The 27,854-nt window shown below is 40.1% G+C and overlaps 2 protein-coding genes across 2 annotated transcripts in view; one reads left to right on the top strand and one right to left on the bottom strand.

Annotated features, from left to right (window-relative positions):
* The window catches only part of LOC124387548, a 29,793-nt gene extending 24,540 nt beyond the window's left edge, over window positions 1-5,253 (top strand). Inside the window, 9 exon segments of the mRNA XM_046851961.1 lie at window positions 418-453; window positions 997-1,263; window positions 1,684-1,980; window positions 2,301-2,573; window positions 2,664-2,996; window positions 3,311-3,586; window positions 3,880-4,128; window positions 4,534-4,650; window positions 5,185-5,253. Coding sequence (XP_046707917.1) covers window positions 418-453; window positions 997-1,263; window positions 1,684-1,980; window positions 2,301-2,573; window positions 2,664-2,996; window positions 3,311-3,586; window positions 3,880-4,128; window positions 4,534-4,650; window positions 5,185-5,231 — 1,895 coding nt within the window. The 3' untranslated portion in view covers window positions 5,232-5,253.
* Window positions 5,254-19,501: 14,248 nt separating this feature from the next.
* LOC124387547 lies at window positions 19,502-23,187 on the bottom strand. The gene is made up of 6 exons (XM_046851960.1): window positions 23,049-23,187; window positions 22,140-22,908; window positions 21,671-21,994; window positions 20,888-20,915; window positions 20,716-20,768; window positions 19,502-19,741 (listed from the first exon to the last, which is right to left on the bottom strand). The coding sequence occupies exons 1-6, from the start codon at window positions 23,051-23,053 to the stop codon at window positions 19,502-19,504; spliced, it is 1,419 nt and encodes a 472-aa protein (XP_046707916.1). The 5' UTR covers window positions 23,054-23,187.
* Window positions 23,188-27,854: the final 4,667 nt, after the last annotated feature.

The raw sequence follows: 27,854 nt of genomic DNA, 5'->3' as shown, positions 1-27,854 counted from the left end.
CGGATAATTCCCAGACTCTACTTCCGGAAGCTGCTCTCTAGCGCCGACTAGTGTTAAATCTTGGAACTGTTCTTCAGACTCTGTTTATTCCTGCTTGGTTCTGTATTTCGGTTTAGGATTATTGGATTATTAGAGTGACAGGTCTGTTGGTTTTATGTCTATGATTTAAGATTTTCACATTTCTATATTAATAATATTTGGTTTCTCTGTGCAGTAAAGTGAGAAAGTGACATTTTATTTATCAGAACAGTGACCTTTATATAAGTTATAGGAGGTTTTGTTTATTAATAATTATGAGGTCTTATAAGGTATTTATTACAGATGGTGTTCAGATTTTCTGAATATAAAGTAATAGTGTGGGTTCAGTGTGTATAAAGTGCTGTTTATATTGACATCTTGTTTTTGTTTATTTTTTAGTGTTGATGTCACTTATACCAGTGGTCCAGACTCAAGGTGATTTATATCGTGTTTATTATTTATATTGTGAGCAGATTTGATTAGTTTTGAGGAGTTTGTGTTAAATTCTACTCCTAGTTTATTAATGCAGTTTTTATCACTTTAAACAAATGAAGTAACATTTACTCCGTTATTTTTATTTTCTGTTCTCGTATCATCTGATGTGTAGATTCACTTTGTGCTCTTGGTAAATTCACCCACACTGTGTGTTATGATAAATAGTGTTATAATGTAAGAAAAAGATGAACAAAATAACTTCAGATGTGAATAAATAGTTTTATTCTGCTTAAATGTCTTTATTAATGAAATATTAAACAGCACATGTATTTAATGACAGCAGTACATGAGAGCGACTGTCATAAACAGCACTAAATAAAATGCTCCACAATGCCTTTGATTTCTTAATAAGAAGAAGTTTATTATAGACACATATGAACATCAACAATAACAAAAACGTGTTTATTCTCAGTCTAAAAATATATGAATGTACACTTGGGAATGACTTTATATACAGTTTATTAACAGCAGAATGTTTTATAGGGAATGGTAAAGCTGTGGTGTCCATAAAGCCTGATACACACGTGTTCATTGGAGAGCGTGTTACTCTCAGATGTGAAATACAGGGAGGAGGCTCTGAGTGGGAATACGGCTGGTATAAAAGTAATAACAAATTTACAGACAGCACAAAACAGACGATCAGAATCCAGTCTGTTGGAGACTCTGACAGTGGTGACTACACCTGCAGAAGACTATGGGATTCCTCTCAGAGATCAGAGACCAGTGATGCTGTTACACTCACTGTATCAGGTGAGTCTGATGATGTCTTTGTTTTCATTTTGTGCAATTTTTTTTTTACTGTTCAGATTGTGAGTGTCAGTAAACGAGTCCCTGTTTGTTTAATGTTGATGTTCTCATCTCTGTCTACTAGACAAGAATTTCTTCCACAGGAATGATCATGTTTTTAGAAGTATCTGTGTTTTATATTGAGTTTGCAGTATAATTCTGCTGAGTCAGTGTGATTAATTACACACAGTGAACATTATGAAAGAAGGCAATAAATCTTACCGTGTTTCGGCTCTGCGTTTATCTGATACAGTGTTTTATACTTTAATCCAGTTAAGAATTTTATTACAACAACAGACCAAATAGCAGTTGTTGTAACAAACCATACAATAGTAACATCTTGTTTTTAAAGTTTTTTGATCTTTCATCATTTCATACCAACAGCTAAACCCAAAGCGACTGTGAGAGTGAATCCTCAGAGCTCCGTCTACACTGGAGACACCGTCACTCTGAGCTGTGAGCTGCAGTCCAATGGATGGGAGTTTCACTGGCACACAGTTAACCAGCAGCAGCTTCAGTATATTGAACAAGCAAAAACACTTACAGTGAGAGTCGATAATGAAGAAGAAACAGAGTACTGGTGTAGTGCATGCAGGAAAAACTACTATGATGATGACTACAGCAACAACTACTACTATTACTACACAGAACGGAGTGATTATATGTGGATTACAGGAAGTGGTATGTTATGACACTTTTCAATATTCCAATATAAAATATTATTTATATATATATATATATATATATATATATATATATATATATATATATATATATATATATATATAAAAATGTTGCTTAGTTATTGTAATTCCTTGTGATTCCTTTGTATAAGAAAACATGTTTGCTGACTAATTATTTAAATTAACACAAGACCTCATTTGTACTTTAGATGACTGAGGTGATAAAAGCAAACAGTTGCATCGAATATTCCACTATTTTTATATCATCATTGTCCACTGATATGATAAAAAATTTTAATGCAATATTCTTACATACAGAAAGACCCAAACCAGTGGCATCTATAAATCCTGATAAACAGGTGTTCAGTGGAGACACTGTCACTCTGAGATGTGAGATACAGGATGAAAGTGTATCTAGGTGGCAGTACAGCTGGTATAAAGATGCTTCACTCAGTCCTGTCAGTAGTGTACAGATGTACAGAATTCGTTTTGTTAGAGTGACACACACAGGTAAATACACCTGTAAAGGAAGAGAGAGTGGAGGCTCACGATCCTCACACCTCAGTGATGCTGTTACACTGACTGTATCAGGTGAGTGTGTTTTTATTTTTTGAGACCTGTGAAAATGTATTACTGTTTATTAAATAAGTCTTAAAATGTTCTGAACTTCCCATGTAACAGAGAGACTACAGGCAGTACTGAGTGTATCTCCACAGAACTGGCTGACTGAAGGAGACTCAGTGACTCTAAGCTGTGAGGTTACAGACTCCTCTACAGACTGGACATTCAGCTGGTACACAGTTGTTCCCCACAGAGACGGTGTAACTCAAATAAAAAATACTGACTATGTCATGTATGTGGAGCTTCTCTCAAACAACAGCAGAGGATCTGGAGGCTCCTATACTCTCAGTCCCTCTGCTCTTCATCACACAGGAGTTTATGTGTGTAGAGGAGAGAGAGGAGAACCAGTCAGTCACACACTGTACAGCAATCCACAGCCTCTATGGATCTCTGGTGAGGGAAATCGCAATGCAAACATTGCATGATGATGGAAAGATGGCATAAATGCAACATTTAGTTATAAATAAATAGAAGGTAGATTAATAGCCTTAATCCCTGGTAGAAACTCATTATATCAATTTTCCTTGTGGTCTCTGTATGTTCTGATGTCTCCACCCCTCGTCAGAATGAAATATAGCATTTCTGTGTATCATACAGGACTCAGGAACTGGTATATAATGACACTATATCATGTATAACAGCATGTGCTGATGTGATTTACTTTACAATGAGAAAATTGTTAGAATTGTCTGTTTTCTGTGTTTAAGGTGAATCTCCTCCAGTGTCTCTGATCATCAGTCCCAGCAGAACTCAACACTTTACTCGTGACTCTCTCTCACTGAGCTGTGAGGACCAGAGTAACTCTACTGGATGGACAGTGAGACGATACACAGACAGTGAAGGAGTGTTAGATTGTTCACAGTGGGGATCAGTTACAGGATCTACATGTAACATCAGCTTCCTCTCCACATCCTACACTGGAGTTTACTGGTGTGAGTCTGAATCTGGAGAAAACAGTAATCCTGTCAACATCACAGTTCATGGTGAGTCTTCATGTAGTGTGTTTACTGTTAAAGAGAAAGAGAAATGTTTCATTACAGAATATTCAGAACATCAAGTGTTTTTAAAAGGAAAGTCTGTTATAAAAGACATTGACAACTATTCGGGTAAATACTCCTGGAATAGTTTAGAATTTATATGTATGCACACAATTCACAGCACCTTGTGTTAATTTTCAGTGTCCACACTCGCTGATACTGTGCTGTTTGTACAGAACATCGGTGTGTATAATTTCTAGCTGGAAACAAAGTTGTAAATGTGATTTTCTCTGTATTAGATGGTGATGTGATCCTGGAGAGTTCTGTCCATCCTGTGACTGAGGGACATCTTCTGACTCTACACTGTTTATATCGCAGCACAAAGCCCTTAAACTTCCAAACTGATTGCTGTAAAGATGGATCAGTCGTCCAGAACCAGACTACAGGAGAGATAATCATCCATAAAGTCTCAAAGTCAGATGAAGGTTTCTACCACTGTAAACACCCAGAGAGAGGAGAGTCACCGAGAAGCTGGATCTCAGTCAGACGTGAGAAATCATTTTAATATTGATTTAAACAGAAATATGCATTAATGAGTTGACCATAATATCTCAATAACGCAATATAATATATAGTTACTTGTTTTGGATGTGTACAAAATGTAGTGCGTTTCAGGCTTTGTTTCATTTAAACAAAAATAAGAAATTTATTTGTACTGCAGTTTACAAAAGTTTTCAGGAAAGTTCCTCGTTTGGCCTCTGAGTGTCGCTGCAGCATCAGTTGCCTTTCTTTTTCTTCAAATCTCTTATTCTTATTAAACAAATTCCCCTGTTCCTACTGCCAGAGAGCTCGTCTCTGATGCTGATGACTCCGGTTTGCTCCCTGGTTGTGAACAAATGTTCAGTTCAGCATGAATAAAGTGATATTATAATTATTATTGTATTCTGTATCAGGTCCATCACATGTAGAAGCTCCATTCTCAGTGCTCATGCTGATCAGTAGTGTAGTGACGGCATCTCCATATCTGCTGATCACCATCATTCTGCTGGTCAAATGTTACAGAACTCAAGGTAATGTTACACAATCCACTTTATTTGCTTGTGAAAGGAAAATTAGAAATCATTTATCTTCAATCCACACTTGAGTGTTAAAGCACTTGATCTAAAATACACTTTCAGTAAGATTTAAATGTTCAAAGTAAGTTAAAACTAAGAAATAATGCAGAAGTGTATAAGTAGATGTGCTGACTTCATCATAGAAACTACTGTTAAATCATATTTAATTAAGTGTTTATAATTATTATAATAATATCATGTATAATGTTTATTATGAAGTAAATGTATTTTAATAGCACAAAAGGACTTGGTAATACATTGATTTTAATAATTGATAATCACTGAGCAAAATTTTGCAGTTAAAGAGGACATGTTTATTTTCTGACATCATTTCCTGAATCACCATCTTTCATCACTTCACTGTCATTTATAAGCATTAAAACAAACACTCTTTAAACTGTGTTTATTACGAGATCAAATTGTTATTGTTTCATTAGCTATACAAATGTTTTTTATTGAAACTAATGCCGCTGTGCTTTTCTTTAACAGCTCACACTGATGAAGACAGAATTGAGAATGCAGTCATAGAGGAGTGAAAAGTTCATCTATTTAAAAAAAAAAAAAAAAAAAAAAAAGGTATTTCATTGTTGCTTGATTTTAATATTATAATAAGTATTTTATTCATGCTGTTATTTTCTCTGCATCTTATAAAAATCCTCATTGTTCTGGTTTTGTTTAGCTAAAGCTACCAAGTGTGTAGTCTGTAATAAAGTCTACATGCTGCTAATGCAAAACAGAGTAACAATGTGTCAAACTTGTTTAAAATCTTATTGTTCAAAAGAAAATTCATTGTCTGAGGGTTGAGTTGTGCTTCAGCAAAATATCATCTGATGTAAGAAATTAATGCATCTGCTGCTGTTTAATCCCAACATGGTGACCTGCACATTCAAACTTCATTTCATGTAACTGTAACGAGGTTAATGCAAATAAATTCTCTTGGAAAATATTGAATACTCTGCCAGTAGGACTTTCAGTTGCTGGACCTCTTGACACAAATCCCAACATCATAGAGTTTCATCCTGACAGAAAGGAATGAGATGAAAGGATCAGGTGTGAATGGAAACTAGTATCATTGGAAGAACTGAAAGACTAGTAGGTGTTTTATGTGCTAGAACATTCACGAGTGAGTTTTGATTAATATCCAGAGACTGTATGTGGTTTAAACTGCATGATTTGGAAATGACTGCAGTATAATAGTTTCCAGTGCAGGTTGTATTTTCTGTAAAGCTCAATGCAGGAAGCTTTGGATTAATGCAACATAAGTGAGTTAGTTCACTACTATATTTCAGATAACAGTAAATTAAGTGTTTCGTATCTTCAGTATTGGTTAAATCACTACTGGATTTGTACTGCTGTGTTTTCTTCTGTATATCCGAGAGTCGCTCGAGGTGATTTATGAGGAGTAAACTTCCAATCTCACTATTATTTTTTTTTTCCAGATGTGTGAACTTTAAATGTAGATGTGAGGAAAATGAAATGTTTTATTTGTATATAATTATGTACTTATTCCAAAATCTACAAAATTTATAAACAAAGAATGTGTAACCTTTGGTTAAAGGTATTAGGAATGAAAAGGAACCGACTACGCCACCTGGGTTATTTATATATATTATAAGTTACAAAAATAAGGACCCTGCTGGTTCGGATGGGATTAAAGACAAACATGACTTTCCAAAAAAGTAAAAATGTATTTAACCGAAAATGGTTAAATATTTTAATACCATTTCCAGCTTACCAGTTATTTACCCACAATTGGAGAGACTAGATTAAATCCACTTTTTAACTGAAGGGACAAACCACAGCAAATCAGTGCATAATTCTTAAAAGCAATAATAAACCAAAAACAAAGCCAAAACACACAAAACACTCTACCATTGTGTTTAAGTCTCAAATCACAGCTCATCAAATAATTACATGTGGAAATAGTTATATAAAAATTGTACATGCACTTATACACACGTAAAGAAAGAAAAAACACTACAGCAAAACACACATAACTCCCAATTAATATTTAAAAAGCGTCCAAGCGGCTCACAGAGCAAAAATACCAAGCCTGTTACTTTAATACACCTGCACCAGAGATACATATCCAAGTCCTTACTCAAACATAACACAGAACAGTTGCACAGAATAATCTCTTAAAACCCTCAGTAACACAACGGATTACAACCGCGACGTCCGCTTAGTCCAAACTGTAACCCAACAGTCTAAATCAGGTTATAAAACAGTGTGTAAAAATATATACAAAACAGCAGCTAGCGTTCTTTGGCCGCACCTGAAAACAAAAATAACCCACAATAAAGTTGCTTACCTCAAAAACGAGGTTAATCTATTGTCACTTTATGCTGCCTGCGTTCATGCGCACCTCCTTACAAACACACATTCAGACCATGATCAGCTACTAATCAAATAAAATAAATAATGACTCACCAGGGGAACGCAACAGGCCTGTATAAGCCAAAAAAAAAAAAGACCTTTTCTAGCCACCCAGCCTACAGATAGGAAAGGAATCAAAGTGTCCCACTCAACTGTGCTTTTTATAAAGCCACAAACACGCCGACATAATCACGTGGCACAGGTGTGCTTAATGTGAAAGCGCAACTCCACAGCAGTGGGCGTGTCTTGGATTTAAAACTCACCCATTATTTATGCATGTCTATTTGTCTTCATTTTAAAGACATTCAACCGGCCACATTTGCTTTATTTCTATTGGTATTCGTGTATTTAGAAATTTCCAATTTTACTGATCTATTGTTTGCTTTTCAGTTTCTTATGGAATTAATAAAAGGTTGTAGCTCTTCTCCTACTTTGTGCTGAAGTCCACAACCAGGTTTTTTTACAAGGTCATAGGATCGTGCACTCTGATGGTGGGTGAATCATGCCAAGAAGAACTCTACCATCTCAACGAAGCAAACAGAGTTTGCAGTCCTGAATGTTCTCTTTACCTTGACCCTGGCCCTAAATTTTGTCAAGTTTCTTCTCCAGAGATTCCTCCTCAGTATCTCACTTGGCCAGGATTGATCTGGCACCTAAAGCAATGATTGTCTTTGTAGGGCAGTAGAAATTGGAGTATTTCAACTGTAGCTACTAAAAACCATAGTGAAAAGAAAAAGAAACAAAAGTAAATATAGCTGCAAGCAGCGATGGCATCCTGTGTACCTAGCGAGAGCATTGTCTCAGCGTTTGTGTTAACACTGTGTCTTTATTTCGTATCGGGATACAAACTTTTCAGGTTACGAATAAAGTACCAGAACGAATTAAATTCATAACCCGAGGTTCCACTGTACTCAAATATTCTTTTCAGCTTGATCCAGTCTGTCCGTTCTCCTCTCACCTCTCTCATCAACAAGCTGTTTCCTTTTGCTTGTGTAATCTATATAGACTGTTGTGTGTGAAAATTCCAGGAGATTTTTGAAGCAAGTTACTGCAGAGGTTTATGGATTGTTCTGCTGGTACCTGATTGGCTGATTGGATTGCAGCATGTTAAAGCAGGTATATGTGGACAGTGAGCAAATAAAAGATATTTACATCACTGATACTCAGTGTGTTAATCTTTACCTCAATGATCATAGCAAAATGAAACATATCTTTTGCCATCTTTTTTCTACTTTCAGCTTCTCCCATTAGGGGTCGCCACAGCAGATCATCCATCTCCATAACCCCTGTCCCCTACATCTGCTTCTTTCAAACTAACTACCTGCATGTCTTTCCTCACCACATCCATAAGCCTCCTCGTGCCTTCCTCTTTTCCATCTTCCTGATGGCTCCATCCTCAGCATTCTCATACAGATATACCCTGTGTCCCTCCTTTGCACATGTCCGAACCATCTCAAGCACACCTCCCTCACCTTGTCTCCAAAACATCCTACATGCACTGTCCCTCTAATAAACTCATTTCTAATCCTGTCCATCATCCTCATTCTCAATGAAAATCTCACCGGCTTCAGCTCTGCTACCTCCAGCTCCACCTCCTGTCTTTTATTCAATTCCACTGTCTCTATACCATACAACATCACAGGTCTCACCACAGTCCTATAAACTTAACCTTTCACTCTTGCAAATACAGTACATACCTGTTGGACTATCATAAGTTGTTTGTGAAAATTGCTTGTAGGTCCTTGTGCTCGTACGTTCAAACTAATTTTCCCTATAAGAATGAATGTAAAAGTGATTCCATTCCGAGATCTCATTTGATCACTTATTTCTGCACTTAAAAAGTATTTGTAGCCTGTTTCACCAAACAAATACACACCGGAAATTACCGTAATGTAAACATAAATTTAACACTTACCCATGTGGTAGTGGTTGATTGCGAGTGTGAGACACGCACCACGCTCATAACCTCCTCGGTTTCCATGGTAATTATATTTACTTTCGTTTTCACAGCACCATCACTGATTTTCTTTGGAGACATTTTTCAAGATTTCTAGTGAAATAGAAATATAACACTAAAAAACTTACGTTTTTGCTGCACTGAACAACGAGAGAGTGATACAAGATGAACTAAGCGACTGATGTGACCCTCTGCCCGAAAGCGGAGAACCGGTAGTGTGGGTTTACTTGTGCCTTCGAAATTTGCCTTCGAGTTACGTCGCTTGTATCTTTGTTTGCTCGTACTATTAGTTGCTCGTGCAATAGGGTTTTACGGTACTCTTCTATCACAAATCACTCCTGCTATCACTCTTTTAAACCCACTCCACCCTGTCTGCACTCTTCCCTAACACACTCTCCATTACTTTGCACTGTTGATCCCAGGTACCTGAACTCCTCCACCTTCTCCACCTCTTCTCCCTGCACTTGCACCACACCACTGCCCTCCCTCTCATTCACACACATGTACTCTGTCTTACTCCTACTGACTTTCTTTCCCCTTCTCTCCAGCACGTACCTCCACCTCTCCAGGCTCTTCTCAACTTCGCAAACATCATAGTCCACGGAGACTCCCGTCTGACCTCATCCGTCAATCTGTCCATCACCACCGCAAACAGGAAAGGGCTCACAGCCGATTCTTGATGCAGTCCAACCTCCACATTGAACCAGTCAGTTGTTCCTGCTACAAACTTCACTGCTGTCACACTGTCCTCATACATGTCCTGCACCCCCCCTCACATACTTCTCGGACACACCAGACCTCCTCATACAATTCTACAATTCCTCTCTTGGCACCCTGTCATATGCTTTCTCTAAATCCACAAACACACAATGCAACTCATTCTGACCTTCTCTATACTTCTCCATCAACATTCTCAAAGCAAATAAGGCATCTGTGGTGCTCTTCCTTGGCATGAAACCATAGTGCTGCTCAAAGATGGTCATGTCTTCTCACAGACTGGCTTCCACTACTCTTTCCCATAACTTAATGGTGTGACTGATTAACTTAATTCCCCTGTCATTACTGCAGGTCTGCACACCTCTCACTTCCTCCTTACTAATCCTATCCACTTCCTGCTTCACCATCTCCAACCCATCCACCCTTCTCTCTCTCTCTCTCTCTCTCTCTCTCTCTCTCGATCTCTCTCTCTCTCGATCTCTCTCTTATTTTCCCCGTTCATCAGCTTCCTTAAAATACCCCTCCATCTTCTCAACACACTCTTCTCACTAGTCAACACATTTCCATCTCCAATGTTCCTAGCTTTGCTCCTTTTCCACTTGGTCTCCTAAGCACACAAGATATCTACCTTTTTCTTCCCCATCATATCAGGTCTTTCTCCCTTTACCAGACACAGTACCAACATTTAAAGTACCAACTCAAACCTCCTATCTTTCTTCTCTTTCGGCCAACAGTAGCTCAATTTCTACCAGTACCCTGTTTGCTAACAATACCTGTGGCGGTCATTGGTAAGCCGGGCCTCTGCCGATCCGGTATGAATTTCTGATTCCTGATCAGCATCTTTGATTTGGCACATGATTTACGCTGGCTGCCCTTCCTAACGCATCCCTCCTCCCAGGCTTGGGACCGGCACTAAGTAGATTATGGATTGTGCAACCCTAATAGCTGGGTTATTATAGCTTTTGCCAAATAACTCTTAAAACAGGAACAGAAACTACATTCTTGCTGTCTCTGTTTGTGTGTGTGGTTTTAAATGGTTACACAGGAAGTTGTAAGGCTTTAACACACACCTCTGCTCTGTCACTTAGTCAGTGATTAGAGGGACAAAATGGAGTTCAGTCCACTTGCTGTGATGTTCTGTGAGTAAATGTTCTCTTTGTGTCTTCATTATAGCGAGTGATGAGGTATAAAGTTGTTTATCTGCAGTCTGAATGTCCTGAGTGATGAGTTTATTGTGTGATTTGGACAGTGTTTGTATTTGAACTGTTCAGGTGATCAGTGTATCCATATTTATGTGCTGTTATTAGTTTGTGTATCTACTTGCTAAACTATGATAGTTAACTAATCTAATGAGTGTAAATGAGTCTGTAATGTTGAACTCTGTATCTGATCTTCTGTGTCCTGCTGTTATCTGCTGCTCAGTGATGCCTCATGTGATCGTTTGACATGCTGAAAGAAAATGACTGCATAAAGTTTGATGTTTCACACAAGGAAATCATGGTTGTGACTAAATGAAATGTATTTCTGCTGATGTGGTGAGACTCTGGTGGTCTTTTCTGTGCACGGAAATCTTCAACAAAATCATAATAGCATTAAATAGCCACATCGACCACATGCTTTATGACCTTCATGTCCATTTTCCTGTGTAGTAAAATATCTCAGTCCAGCAAGTTTAATCTAATACACACTGATACCAAACTAATGCACAGCACTTTAGAATAAACACTAATGATTAATAACTTCTCTGTGTTGAAGATAAGAGCAATAACTGTGCAGAAACAAACAGTCCTCCTTATTCCTGTAAACACACATAGTGGAGACAGTCTGGGGTGGGGTTTAATCTATTTTAATGCAGTGCTGCAAATTCAGCTGTGAAGAGCTGCAAGAGGTGTGAAGATGGATGTGCAAAAGCAACAAATATTTATCCACTCTTTGACTGTTGATATGCTGGACATCTTCAGCTCCACTGACACTCATTAGCCTCTTCAAAGCCAGTTGGAGATCTCCTCATTACCCATTTTATTATGTTTTAACACCCCACTATTACTAGCTGCTCTTAGCAAAGGTGTTTAGCAGGTTAAGCATCTGTGTTAACATACATTTCTGGTTTTCTGTAATAATGATGGTGGTCAGTGACTGAAAAAGTGGCATGCACATACAGTATCACTAATGTTGTAGTGCACCAATTCAAATATTATAGGTCATTTAAATAAAAATTTTATAAAAAAAATATATTAAATAAAGCAGTGCAGCAGTCACAGTGTTTATTCGAGTGCTTTTTATGTAACTTGTGTTTTAATCTCGTTGTCCTTATACTCAACAAAAACATCAGGACACGCATTCAAAGCTTGGCTGCTACAACACCAATGATTTCAAATGTATTCTCGCTGGAAAATAAACTGGGCTTTATTTGATTCTCTTGGTCTCCACAGCTTGAGATAAGGGTGTGTTGTCTGTTTTACACTGGAACCTGGCTAAACAACAACACCCCAAACTCCATTCTGCTACATAGGCTAACCTGCTATTGGGTAGAAAAAGTCACGGACTGGTAGGGGTTGTGTGTGTATATATCACATACAAAAATAATGCTGTAACATTGCTGTCATAGTCTATAAACAATGTCTGTCACTGGTGGGGTTCATGTTTGTGAAGTGTCAACCCTTTAATTTGGCCTTTCATGGTCTTTGTTGTTGTTGTCTATGTTCCTCTGTATTTTAATGCTAAGGATGTTCATTATGAATTCTACAGCTAAATCAGGGTGTGTCACTGATGGACAAGACGCGGAAGCGGAAATAACGCAATCATAGTTTATTCAGTCAGTTCAACAAAAGAAACACTCACAAGCCGTGAAGAAAAGCAAACAAAGAATCTCCGCTCGGGACGAGTAATCCAATACGAAAGTAAATGTCCAATGGAAAGCAAAACCTGAAACGAAAGTAACTCCATGGCAAAGAGTAATCCGACGCGGAAACAGAGGCCGGAGCCGGAGCCAAGGCTGGCGGTCACGAAATGATCAGCTTAACAATTCAAGAACCGCCAGTTTGTGACTCAAGAACGCGAGTTTATATAGTCTAGTCCATAACGAGCCGCGACAGCGGCCGAGGGAGGCGTGGCAGGGGAATCCCTGACAGCGGGGCTGAGGGAGGCGTGGCAGGGGAATCCCTGACAGCGGGGCTGAGGGAGGCGTGGCAGGGGAATCCCTGACAGTGTGTCACTGATGCCTATTGGAACTGCAATCCTGATCCTGAACTGTGTCCTGGGTTGTTACTATTGAAGTGAATGATGGTGACAATTATTAGAACCTGCAGCTGTTCAGTAGTTTATAGATCCCTGTGATTTTTGAAGTGCTAGAAACATATTGCATAAATCAAACCAATTTAGACAAAATTTAATCGATACTATGAATCAAGATTTTATTTCCCAACTAATAACTAGATTGAATGTAATAACTGTTTACATATTACATAACATTCCAGAAAGATTCCTATAATAATGTCATCACACCACTTTCTCATGTAAAACTAATCTAATGTGAACAGGCCTGAACTGTGTCCAGTAGAGATGTGAGGTGGATCAGTGTGTCGCTCTAATGATCTCCCATATGCATCATCTTCATGTTTCCTCCTCTTTAATGTCAATGGAATCACATTGAAGATCATGTTTTCATAACTTTTTATATTATTAATAAGGATGATCTATGCTATTTAAATAGTTCTCCTTATATACACTTCAGTTTCCTCCTAGAGATCACATTCCATTTACTGATTCAGATTCTCATTTCATGTAGGGCAAAAAACACATAAAAGATTATAAACTATTACTGTCCTCTTTCTCTCTCTCTCTCTCTCTCTCTCTCTCTCTCTCTCTCTCTCTCTCTCTCTCTCTCTCTCTCCCTCTCTACCTCTCTCTTTTTTGTGTTGGATGGAAAGAAACAAGACGTGGTAAAGATTTCATTGGAAAGAGGAAGGAACAGCAGAAACACAGTTTGAATGCAATAAAAGAGAAGTTAAATATCTGTTATCTTTATTTTTAGGATTAAACTCAGTCCAATTCCTGTGATGCTCTGTGAATAAATTTTAAATCTCTGTGAATAAATCTTCATCTGCAGTCTGAATGTTCTGAGTGATGAGATTATTGTGTGATTAAGTGATATGTGCTGAATGTCACAGCTGCAGATTATTTTATATGATGGCTGTAAGATAATACTAATAATAACAGTTGCTGCAGATCTGATTAATTAATATCAATAATGAAAGATAAGATATTAATCAGCAGAATAAGTACGTTTTTTTTCTTGCAACAGATGGTAGTTTAGATTTCTGAATACAAATGAATGAACAAATGAAACTCTTGAGTTTCATGCATGTGTTTTTTCTATTAATATACAAAAATTATTTTTAAGTTTACATCATGTTTTCTGTTTCTGTTCCCTTTTCATTGTTGGTTTCACTTATATAAGTAACTTATGTTCAATGTGATTTATTTATTTATTTTAAGCTGAGAATACTGTGTAGAATTTATCAATCTGTTATTATGTTATTGATTAGCATTCAGATGGCTGCTCTCTGTGGCTTTAACCCATCATTTTTCTGGATTGCTCCAGGACTGATTTCATGTATTTATATATGAAATAAAAATAATGTTAAATGCAGGAAATGTATATCTACTGAACTTCATGATCTATAACTTAATATCTTTTTGAGCAAGATCAACTTTGATGATGGACAGTAAAGCTCAAAGTGTCCTCTTTTTAAATATATTTAAATTGTGTATGTAGTCCACTTTTATCAGAACTGTTAACATTTAAATTTAGGTAACGCATTTTCAGATGTGAGTCCCAAAACCTGTGTCGAGGACTAACAGGTTAAATTCACACAAATTATTTTCAGTTAAAATAAATGTTTTTTTTTTACTCTTTTCACAATTGATTACTAACAAAGATTGAGTTTCACTGTGTTCTATTAATAGACATTAAATATTGATTTACTACAAGGCTTATTTACTCATGTTCATGAACTGCTTAAGTACTAACATATATTTCTTACACTGTAAGAACACTGTACGCTGTAAGAATATTATTATGTAAATTGTTGCACTAATGAAACTAACAGATAACACAGATCCAACAATGATCTGAACATTCAGTATTTAACAAATTATAAACAAAGGAATGTAAATGGCTGTGTATGTGGTTAGACAAAGTAACAAGGATTTTAAAAGTAAAAGATGACTGAGGCCTTCTAATAGCTGGATGCAGTGCATTTTCAGAGGTGGGTAGAGTAGCCAAAAACTGTACTCAAGTAAAAGTACTGTTACTTCAGAATAATATGACTCAAGTAAAAGTAAAAGTAGACATATAATTACTTGAATAAGAGTAAAAAAAGTACTTGGTGAAAAAACTACTCAAGTACTGAGTAACTGTTGAGTAACGTCTGATTTATTTTTTTAACACAAGACAACAATCAGACAGACAAAACTACAAAATAATCTTTAGGCAAATTATGGCTCATCCAATCAATAAAATAAATTACAATTAATTAATTACAAAATAGCTTAAATTAAAATAATTCAGGTAAATTCAAGTACTTAATAAATAAAATAAATAAAATAATAATAATAATAAAAAAATAAATACACACAAGTAACACAAATTTCTAAAGCTTTATACTTTTTACCAGGCAGAACTAGAACGAGGCAGCCCATAAATTCTAATGAACTGTGTGTGTCTCCAGTGACAGAACAACAGAAGGAAACACACACACATTTCATACCAGGCATGCTGAACAGAAAACTGCACACCAGAAGGAAGCGGTCAACGTAAAACGTGTGTGTGCGTGTGTGAAAACATGCATAAACAAACTATTTCACCAAAAGATCACTCAGTGATGTCACTATTAAACTTCAACAGTAGCTGGCTCTCAAGGTTCTTGCTGTAAAGCTGTGATCGTTTAGCAGTGAACAGGAGTCCTGCATGACTGAAAAGTCTCTCACAGGTTGAAGATGCAGGAAGACCTGTGTTGACTTTGAGTGACAGATTCTTGATGTGAGGAAAGGTGTAGAGTAGATCTATACCTGCAGGGGAAGGACATGAAAGGTACCTCTCCAGCTCTCCTACTTGTGATTTTCCCAACCTCATGGATGCAAAGAAGTCATCTTCATCAGAGTGACTGCTGTTTGTGCTGGTGACACCGTCCAAGTCGGTGTCAAGGTGATTTCTGATGTAGTCAAGGCCTGTGGGTTAGGGTTAATCATTTTAGGACAAGATAAATCATTTTTTAAAAGAATGAAGTCTGCACATTATTCTTACCCTTCTACTGTATAGGCTGTCAAGCTGCTGATGTTTGACATTAAAATCTACCTGAGCTTCTAACTATATTAAGATAAGATAAACCTTTATTCGTCCAACAGTGGGGAAATTTCTTGGTTTTCGCATGTCCTAACTCATCTGGAAGCTGGGGTCAGAGCGCAGGGTCAGCCATGGCACGGCGCCCCTGGAGCTGATAGGGCTAAGTGCCTTGCTTAAGGGCTCATCAGTGGTAGCTTGGCAGTGCTGGGGCTTGAACCGCTGACCTTGTGATCAGTAACCCAGAGCCTTAACCACTGGACTACCACTACCATTGCCACCCTGTGGTTTGTCACCGATACACTATAATCCTAAATGACAGTAACATTATACACATTTATATAGGTCAATGTCTACTGGTTCACATTTGAATTGATAAACAAGTATATTTACTAGCATTTACAGTTGTGTTCAAAATTATTCAACCCCCACTGAAATTGATTGTTTTGGTCGGTTTGACATTGATTATGATCATTCAGTCATCCTGCTTACAATTATATCAAAGAGGCACGTGTAGGTCAGACAAATATAACATAACATTTATAATGAAATAACCACAAATGTCTTTTCTGAGCTCACATCATTATCAGTTTTATTCAACCCCCAAGTGACATTCAATCTTAGTACTTAGTACAACATCCTTTTACAGTAATAACAGCTTTTAAACGTGAAGCATAGCTTGACTCAAGTGTCTTGCAGCGATCTACGGGTATCTTCGCCCATTCATCATGGGCAAAAGCCTCCAGTTCAGTCACATTCTTAGGCTTGCGCACTGCAACTGCTTTCTTTAAGTCCCACCAGAGGTTCTCAATCGGATTTAAGTCTGGTGACTGCGATGGCCACTTCAAAATGTTCCAGCCTTTAATCTGCAACCATGCTCTAGTGGACTTGGAGGTATGCTTGGGATCATTGTCCTGTTGAAAGGTCCAACGTCTTCCAAGCCTCAGGTTTGTGACGGACTGCATCACATTGTCATCCAATATCTCCTGGTACTGAAGAGAATTCATGGTACCTTGCACACGCTGAAGCTTCCCAGTACCTGCAGAAGCAAAACAGCCCCAAAGCATGATTGACCCCCCGCCATGCTTCACAGTAGGCAAGGTGTTCTTTTCTTCATAGGCCTTGTTCTTCCTCCTCCAAACATAGCGTTGATCCATGGGCCCAAACAGTTCTAATTTTGTTTCATCAGTCCACAGAACACTATCCCAAAACTTCTGTGGTTTGTCCACATGACTTTTGGCATACTGCAGTCGACTCTTCTTATTCTTTGGGGACAGCAAGGGGGTGCGCCTGGGAGTTCTGGCATGGAGGCCTTCATTACGCAGGGTGCGCCGTATTGTCTGAGCAGAAACTTCAGTACCCACATCTGACAAATCTTTTCTCAGTTCCTCAGCAGTCACACGGGGACTTTTCTCCACTCTACGCTTCAGGTAGCGCACAGCAGTCGAAGTCAGCATCTTCTTTCTGCCACGACCAGGTAGCGTTTCAACAGTGCCCTTTGCCTTGAATTTGCGAATGATGCTTCCTATGGTGTCTCTTGGTATGTTTAACATCTTTGCAATCTTCTTATAGCCATTGCCCTTCCTGTGAAGAGTAATCACCTGTTCTCTTGTCTTCCTGGACCATTCTCTTGACCTCACCATGTTTGTAACCACACCAGTAAATGTCTAGAAGGAGCTGAGTATCACAGTCATTTTAAAGCTGCCTAATTGGTGCTTATTAGGCTTTATTGCTGCTCCCTGATATCCACAGGTGTTTTCAATACCTGATTGAAAACACTTCATTGAACCTCTGTTCTTCAGAGTGGTAGTCTTTAAGGGGTTGAATAATTATGTCAATGAAGAATTCACAAAAGAAACATTTACTACTGTATTACAAAACTAATTGATGTCATTTTAGTTGCATATGGTTCTTTAAGAAGTCCTTGTAGGATTTCATTCTGAATACAATTACAAATGTACACTAAATTCCCTAAAACCATTTACAACATTGGGGGTTGAATAATTTTGAACACAACTGTAAGATGTTCTCCTCTGTGGTCCAGGATGTTCTGAATCTTGGTAGGAGTATTGCTGCTGCAATCAGTCTTTCAGCCTAACTCTTTCATGACGTCTCCAAAACGTTTCTGGATCCCTTGCTGCAGGGCATGAACAAGAGGTGTACACATTTTGCAAGTTGACTCCAACCTCTTCAGCTTGTCCCGCAACTGGTAAAGTGTTGACAGCAGGAGGCCCATATGCACAGATGATTCCCCTTGGAGGATATTAAGGGCCATGGCAACAGGCTTCATCACAGCAGCATACTCAACCAAAAACCCCATTTCAGCTGGATTGAACCTATAAAAGATGTAACGATAAAAACATTACTTATAGCTATTTCTGGTACAATGTCTTTATTATGCATTGTACATATTAAATACACAAATAAATAAAAATAAAATAAATTAGTTACATTTTTTTCATTCAAGTCATCCACAATTGTCACACACCATGCAAAAAAAACTTAGTTACTTGAGACAAGTGGATTCACTCATTAATCAGCAAGGCTTATTTATTTTTATTATTCTTTAAAAACAAAATATACATTTTGTCAACTTACATCTTTATCTTTAATGCTGTGCAGACATTGCGAATTGCTTGTTCTCCTCGCTCTCGGAGAATGCGCACAATCCTTTCTACAGCGAGGAACAGGGAGCTCCAGCGTGTCTGATTGGGTTGGAGAAACTGCAGCTTGCATTCACGTTCCACTGTCTCATGAGCCATGGTTGACCTGCTGGTTTTATTCCAAAGAGCATGACATTTGGCAAAAGCAGACCGAGACAGCCTCTTGTAGGTGGATAAAAAAAATTTATGGATAAAAGATTGAGGAGATGGCATGCACACTTTTGGTGCCTTGGAAGTTGGTACTCAAGGCCTGTGTTGTCATCCAGAATAGCAGACACATCTTGATACTCCACCTCTGACTCACTCTGATCTTCTGTTGCATCATCAAGGGTGGAGTCACTGTCCTCTTGTACATTGGTGGCTTCCTCCTCTTTTCCTCACCATATAATCCAAAGGCCTTCAGGAAGTGTGAGCCACTGTCTGTTGTCGTCCTGGTCACTTTTTCCCTGATTTGGTACTTAGAATGTATTTCCTCTAATGCAGCTGCAAGGACATCAAACGTGTGCGAGCCTTTGACAGGTCTACAAGCCAATGCAGCGGCGTGCCTCTCCAGTGACGTGTTGTCTATCCAGTGACAGGGGACACCTAAGTAGCTACGTTGCCTGGCAGACCAGCAGTCTGTTGTGGTAGAAACATAGTTCACAGCACTCAGCTTTTTGATGATTATGCTCTTCTTGTGTTTTGCAGCTTCTTGCATTCTTGTGCATAACGTGCTCCTTGTCATTACTGTATGAGGTTGCAAGGTTTCTATCAAAGTCTTGAAGGATGACTTGGAACCACAGAAAATGGTTGGTTGGCCTCACATACAAAATTTAGCACCAGCTTGTCAAGCGTTGCCTGTGTTACCCGCCATGGGGCAGCGAAGGCTGTGATTTTTGCATTTTTCACAAGAGTGTCAGCAGAAGACTTACGCTTTCTGTGGTTCTCTATTAAGTCTGTGTGCTTTGCCAGTTTGTTGGCATGAACCCTCTGTGGAAACAATCTGTGAGGCTACAGGGAGATCAAGACATTAAAAAAGACTTATGACATCAGATTTATTTATATACATGTACATATACACACACACAGGGCTGTTTTACCAAAGGTTTAGATTGAGATTACATCTGTTAGGGTCAGGGCCACTCAGGTACTTGCAGCAGCGTCCCCTCTGCACCCCTCAGGTTTTTGGTAACAGTTTAATTTTACATATTGTTTTGTAAACAAACCGTTAATGAGCCCCATTCACTTTTATAGTATTCTTTTTTCCTACTATAGAAGTGAATGATGCTCATGATTGGTTTGGTTACAAACATTCCTCAAAATATCTTCCTTCGTGTTCTTCAGAACAAATACATTTATACAGGTTTGTTACAATGTCTGTGTGTGTGTGGGTGTAGGTGTGTGTGTGTGTGTCTGTCTGTGTCTGTTTGTGAGAGAGAGTGAGAGAGAGAGATAGTAGGCTACACATTTCAGCTTATGGTCTTGTGTTGTGATTGTTGCACATTTGATGCCTTGATGAAAGGGCAATAATAATGAAATACATCTCTACTCCTTTAATTAATTTCAGGAAGCCTCTAGTACTTTCCTTAGTTTCAGGTAAGATAAGCTTCTGGTTGCAATGCTGTTTTTGTTTCTCAAAATATCTTCCTTCATGTTCATCAGATTGTAGCGTGAGGGGCCCAAAAGACCCCAATATGTACTTGTTACTCGACTACGCCACCTCGGGATCTACCCATAGGAAATACTCATTTAAATTAAACAGGTTCGGTGTGTACAAAATAAAAAGGAACAGAGACAGATTTCTTATTTTAGTGTTGGATTTTTATTAGCCTCCTCAACACATCCAGAATCAGTTAAAATATAAACCTTTATTATTGGTACCTTATTTTATTTAAAACTGCAACATGAATCATATTAAAAGGATACCAACTGTTACAATTACCAATTAACACCAAACATTCCAGTGGATACAAAGGAAGACTGACAGGCCACGGGTGCAGGCCCACTTTAACCCCAAAAGGTTCACCCAAAATGGTGACTAAAGAAAAACACAACACACACACACGCAAAGTGCCACACACCGTAAATTCATAAGATTCACACAGCATGCAGTGTAAACTGTAGCACAGATTCCAGCATCAAAGGACTAACACCCACAATCCAACCAGTGCTCCCAGATGATCCACTGGAAAGGAACAGATGCACAAAATCAGTTGGTTATCATGCCATAAAATATCTGCAAACAATCCCCTATAGTCTTATTAATGTAACCGAGCGTTCGTGTAGGGTTCGCCTAAACACTTTATATTGAGTAAAAACAATAAACGAGATTATCCAAACTCTTCAACACTTTATTCACACCGCATCACCTTCAGCCCGAGGTCACCGACCTTTTAGCACCCCCCAAGTGCACATGTCCCTTACCTATCTATGGCAAGCCCCGAGGGGAAAAATGGATTACACACACAATGAGCACCAGTCGATCCAGAATTAGTACAGCATAAAAAAAAAAAAAAATCAATAAAGTCTGTTACATACGTCCCCCCCTCACAAAATAAACGTCCCCGTTTATATGTAAAAAAAAAAAAAAAAAAAACAACATCAGGGAGAATACGTAAAAAAAACAAAATCACAGACCATAAACAGCAATGTATGATGAACATAAAACAAAGCACAGAACCATATGACAACATCCCACTCAAACTGAGGAAAACAGTCATATTAATACAGAACAAAATCCTGCAAATGGCCAGGAGGTCTACAAACTCTCCCAGTCCTACTAAAGCTAGGCTCTAACCTCCCAACCGAACACTGTGAGTCCGCCAAAGCACCCAGATCTCTTTGGGAAGGAACACAGTCCCCCCTACCGGAGACATCAGATTCCCTGGGAAATTGTCCAGGCTGTGACAAGGGGGAAATGGGCAATGTGTACGGCCGTACCCTGTCATAATGCACTACTTGAGCCCTCTCAGCATTGTCAAAGGGGTTAACAATCCGGTAAGTCAGTCCAGGTTCACCACCTGAATCCATGACCTGCACCACTTTATAAGGTCCCTTCCAATGGGGTGCCAGCTTCATGCGACTCTCCACCGGGTTGTGGAGCCACACCATGGCACCTACACCATAAGGTTGGTGATGCAAGGAAACGTCATGGTACAATTTCTGACGGTCATGAGCTGCCTCACTATGCATCCACGCACTGCTAAAGGCAGAGTCCAGTTTCATCAGCAGTGAAAGAACAAACTCGCCATGTGTCACTGCTGTCTGTGAGTCAAGAGCACGGGTGGGTAACAGTACATTGACGGGAACTCGTGCTTCCCGACCGTGGGTCAAGAAGAAAGGAGTGAAACGAGTGCTGGAGTGAGCCGTGGTATTGTAAGCAAAAGCTACAAGTCAAAAGTGTCTTAGCCAGTTGATCAATCAGAGTCCGATTAAAGCGCTCAACCATGCTGTCTGATTTCGGGTGGTAAGGTGTGGTGCGAGTCTTTTTAATGTTCAAAAGACGGCAGAGTGTCTGAACCACTTCCGCCTCAAACTGACGACCTTGATCTGAGTGCAAAGTCTCTGGTACGCCATGAAGCAGAACATAGTCCTCAAACAGACATTGTGCCACCGTCTGTGCAGACTGGTTAGGTAAAGCATACAAATTGACAAATTTGGTGAAATAGTCCTCGACGACCAGCACATACCGGTTACCTTTCGAAGTGGCAGGCAGCTCCAAGATGTCCATAGCCACTCTTTCAAATGGTCGCACTGACTGAGAACCACCCATCGGCGCACGGTGGGCTGGAACAGGACTACGCCGCGTCTGACATGCCTTGCACTGCTCACACCATGCTTTGATATCCTTGTACATGGAAGGCCAGTAACAAAATTGTCTCGCCCGTTCCCACACCCGTTCAGAAGAGAAATGGGCAGAAGCTGGTGCACCATGCAGCTGTAAAAGAATGTCAGATACCAGAGCAGAGGGAACAACCATTTGAACCACTGGTTTACCCGTGTGTGGGCAGAAAACTGAACGGCATAACAGTCCATCAATAATAGAAAGATGATTAAATTCAGTCCAGAACTTACGTAAGCGCCAAGAAGCTCCCTGTAACCTCCGCCTGGGCGGTCTTATGGATTGAGCCACCCAGCCTAACACAGTCAAAATATCAGGGTCAGCATGCTGCATAGCCCTAATGTCCGATACAGAGTATGACAAAGTATTAATATGAGACCCCCTGTTGCTTAGTGAGCCCACGGCGGCCCCGGCACCAGTAGAATTAGAGACATCAGAGGAACATGGAATGTCAGTGTCCATTCGAGCAGAACTCACCACATTCACATCCAGTACTCCCTTTCCACTCGGCTCCGCCTCACTCAGGCTGGACGACTCAGGGCGGCGAGAAAGCGCATCCGCGTTCCCATGACAATGTCCATCCTTGTGTACAATGACCCAATTCAAAGGATCAAGCTCCAGGATCCATCTACCCTGTCTGCATGTTGGATCGTTATCAATCGACATACGCAGAAGCGCTAATAGCGGACCTTGGTCTGATAATGGTAAATGAAGTAAGTCCGATGTAATGCTTAAACTCCCGTACTGCCCACACCACAGCCCACAACTCACGATCAAAGGTGGACCAACGCCTCTGCGTGGAAGTCAGTGTCCGGCTGGCATATGCGACCACACGTTCCAGTCCATCTCTGTCCTGTGCAAGAACTGCACCGACTGCTAAGTTGGATGCATCGGTGTAAATTTTAAAAGTCAGGCAATATCACTACTGGGTCAGATGACAACACACTTTTCAGATGGTTAAATGACTTGTCACATTCAGGAGTCCATACAAAGGGGACATTCTTCCCAACAAGTTGGTTCAGTGGGGCAGCAAGTTTAGAAAAACCTCTAACAAAACGTCTGTAATAGGAACAAAGTCCCACAAAGGCTCTCACCTCAGAAGGAGAATGGGGAACTGGCCAATTCAAGACTTTCTCAGTGTTCTTAGGGTCAGGCTGGAGACCCTTTCGAGAGACTACATGGCCCAGAAAAACCACATGATCTCTGGCAAGGTGGCATTTGCCTGGATTCAGTCTCAACCCAGCAGACTGGATTCTCGAAAACACGTCCTTGAGGCTCAACAGATGTTCTGCAAATGTTTTGTTATAAATCAAAATGTCATCGAGATATACCATGCAGATGTGCCACGGGAGCCCTCTGAGAACTAGCTCCATTAAACGTTGAAATGTGGCAGGAGCGTTGCAAAGACCCATTGGCATGGACCGCCACTGATAGAGCCCTTGTCCCGTAGTAAATGCCGTCTTCTCTCGATCCTCCTCTGCGACTTCCACCTGCCAGTAACCGTTAGAGAAATCCAGCGTGCTAAACCACATCGCGCCTGCTAACGCGTCTAAGGTGTCATCCACACGAGGCAGGGGATGAGAGTCTTTAATAGTCACACTGTTTAAGCGTCTATAGTCCACACAAAACCGCCAGGCGCCGCACTTCTTCCTCACTAAAACAACTGGTGATGCCCATGGGCTACAGCTCTCCTCAATAACACCATCTGCTAACAGGCCAGCTACTTGTTTCTCTATCTCAACCCGTTTTCCTGGAGCTGCACGGTATGCACGCTGCTTAATAGGCGCTTGCTCACCCGTTCTAATATGATGTTTTACAAGTTTACATTTACTGCCATTCTGTCTGGACAAGCTGAAGATTTCGTTGTACTCTAACAGTAATGACGAATGTGAAGCTTTCTCGGACTCAGAAATGGGTGACTCGTCCAGCGACACTGGAGGGATATCACTGGGAAAGGACACTGTCGCTATATCCACTGGAGTATGGAATGGCTGAACATCAGAGTCATCAACTGGGTAAAATTCACCCAGGTGCATGTCCTCCTTCAAGAAAATGTCCTGCCCGGTAGGGTTTAAGATCCGAGCTTTAGTAAGTCCATTGTGAACTGTGCCTACCGTGTGAGCAACAACTAGGCTAGAAGAATCCGCCACATTGGGGTCCAGATATCCAACAAAGTCACTTGTTAAGCGAGCTGTATTAGGCAAGCATACTTTAACAGGAACCACAGACTCACTGAGTGGAGGTAAGGTCATAGCAGTGGCCAGCAAACATTGCAGCACCTGGGAACAAAGTCTTTGCTGGTGAGGAGATGAATTGAGATGTCCCGCAGTTGTAGCTTAGCACAGCTGAGGTCCAATAAAGCATGATTTCTCAATAGAAAGTCCCAGCCTAGCAATACAGTTTGTGTGGTCTCTCTCAGCACATGAAACACATGCTGCCATAACTCAGTGCCCAGCTGAAACGCTATTGTGATAGTACCTAATGTATCCAGCATTTGTCCATTCACAGCACGGGCTGACACATAGTCCCTTTTCAGCGGCCGATTACGAAGTGTTGGAATTGACATACGAAAGTCAGCGCTCATGAGAGAAACACTGGAACCAGAATCCACTAACATTTGCACTTCAACACCTTCAATAACTCCTTTCACATATGACACTAGCAGCTCCTGTCAAAAACACGTGACTGGCATCCACGGCCCCCGCAGACACACTGGCACATACCATTAGACCGAGGCGGTCCCACTCCACTCATTCGCTCTCGAACTCGCACTGGATTTCAGTCTTTGGTTTTCCTCACCTAAACGCCTTAGCTCCATCCTCATCTCCCTCATTTCTCCTGTTAGCTGATCCACTGCTCTATAAAGTCCTCCATTATCAGTCACAGAGTGAACAGCAGAAACTCCATCCATATTGCCATAGGCATTATTAACTGGCATGCAATCAGTCTTTATCGTGTCCCTTGCCATTTCACACCGGCCGGCAATTATCACAGCTTCCTCCAAGTCTGTTGCTCCTTGTTCGTGGCATTTAGCTCTGAGCACAGGATCCAGACCAGCCACAAAACGGCGAAACTTTTCCTCTTTCTGCGCCTTGTCCCCATATTCTGGAAAAGCCTCGTCCACTAACCTGCCGATCTCCGCCGCATACACCTCCAAACTTGGGCAAACTGATAGGCTGGCTCTGAAACGATCCATGAACTGTCGCTGCCCAAAAGCCTCCTTAAGTCTCTCTTTCACCGCTGTATAATCCGCTTGAACGGCCGCAGGAAGACTGTCCCACAGGAGAAACGCCGCGTTGCTCAAGCGTGTCGGCAGAATTCTCACCAGTTCATAATTATAGGACATCTCCCTCAGTCAGCGCTCGGACCGCAACCTCAAACTGCCGCGCCCAACATAGAAAGCTCTGCTTTTCGTCACCGGAGAACGGCGGTGGTAACTCAATTCTCACGTGTCTGTTGATCCTGTCGCGGTCCCGTCTCGGGTAGAAATCATCCTCGTCTTTACACCACATGATGGCTGCGCCCACGCTGAACCCGCGTGCTAACTCAGCTAAGCACTTTTTAACTATAAACTAACTAATTAAACACCCGCGGTAACACTGAACCAGGTAAACGACAAAAACAAAACAAAACCGCTGCCACCAATGTAACCGAGCGTTCGTGTAGGGTTCGCCTAAACACTTTATATTGAGTAAAAACAATAAACGAGATTATCCAAACACTTTATTAACACAGCATCACCTTCAGCCCGAGGTCACCGACCCTTTAGCACCCCAAGTGCGCATGTCCCTTACCTATCTATGGCAAGCCCCGAGGGGAAAAATGGATTACACACACAATGAGCACCAGTCGATCCAGAATTAGTACAGCATAACAAAATTCAATAAAGTCTGTTACATTAACAATCAGCTAAACACGGCATCCATACAACATGATGGGTGCCTTAAATAAAGAAAACCAAACAAACATTAAATCACAAAACCCAAAAATAAAGGGTAAAGAAGGACAGCAGTGACCAAATGCAGTTCCTAAAAAAAACAAAATAAAACATTAGAACTGCATAATCACATCATAACTAAAAAAAAAAACCACACGTTTAGCATTATTTATTAAAAGGAACCCTACGAACACCTCCGTTTAACCAGGCCTGCACAGCAATACCACACTCACATGGCAAACAAGCAGCACATCCACAGTCCAGCCGCCAAAGAGCAGATCTGATCACCCTAAAACCAAACTCTTACAGATTAAAAAGCAGGATAGCAACCAAACACCAAAAGGGGAAAATTATCCTCCCTTACCTCTTATTAAATGCACAACACTTGCACATGAAGGATAAACGCAGCCTATGGAAGAGAAAAACCCCATAAAACAATACTTCTTTTTACCTGAACACAAAAGAAAACATCGATTGCTCACCTTATTAGAGAAGAAATCTGACGATGAAACAAACAGACAATCAAACAGCAACCATTCCTCACAGCTGCTCAGACACTTTATAAGAGTACGGAATCCGAAGCGTTTGTTCATTCGCTCATGCTAACTGGGACACTTCCTCTTAAAGGGGCAATACACTCACTGGGGCCTACCTCTTAAAGGGGCTACGCTTTTTTATGCTTTTAAAAAAAAGTACATTTTAAGATAAAAGGCCCCATAAAGGACCTCACTACAAGAACAAAGAAATGTATACAGGTTTGTAACAACATGAGAGTGAGTAAATGATTTTGATTGAACTATTTTTAAATATTTAAATATGTGTGTTCGACGCTGCAAGAAACGACACGTCTGATGTCATCTGTTTGTCGGCTCTTGCGGCGCTAAGTAAAGTTGAGCACATAAAAAAAAAACTCGAAACAGCTGAACTCGACAAAACTGCTCTTTGTATGCCTGCGCCTCGTCCATTAATTCAATTGTATATAGCAGGAAAAGTTCTCCCTTACTTCTCAGCATAAGAAATACAAGGTGTGAGCGTGTGAACTGACTGAAATGTGTCTCATGGTGAAGACTTGAGAGCTCTGTCATATGTAACCTAAAAGACAAACATGCGCCTATCTATAGCAAAAAATAAATAAATAAATAAATTTTGGAAACTTACCGCTACGTTTCCTCAAGTTAGACGTTGAGTTTTTGAATGCTGAAATTTCCGTTTGCTTTGGCAGACACAGAAGACACCTCATAATGTAGCTGCTCTCTCGCACTTTTACTAAGGTAAACATGCTTTCAATATGAGGCCAGGGGTGCGGGTTTTCCTCCTCGTTTGTGTCTGCATTGCCGACGGTTGAT

The sequence above is a fragment of the Silurus meridionalis genome, chromosome 6, assembly GCF_014805685.1.
Source record: "Silurus meridionalis isolate SWU-2019-XX chromosome 6, ASM1480568v1, whole genome shotgun sequence".
NCBI classification, from domain to species: Eukaryota; Metazoa; Chordata; class Actinopteri; order Siluriformes; family Siluridae; genus Silurus; species Silurus meridionalis.
Note: the sequence above shows the minus strand (reverse complement) of the source record. Positions and strands in the feature narration are given on the sequence as shown.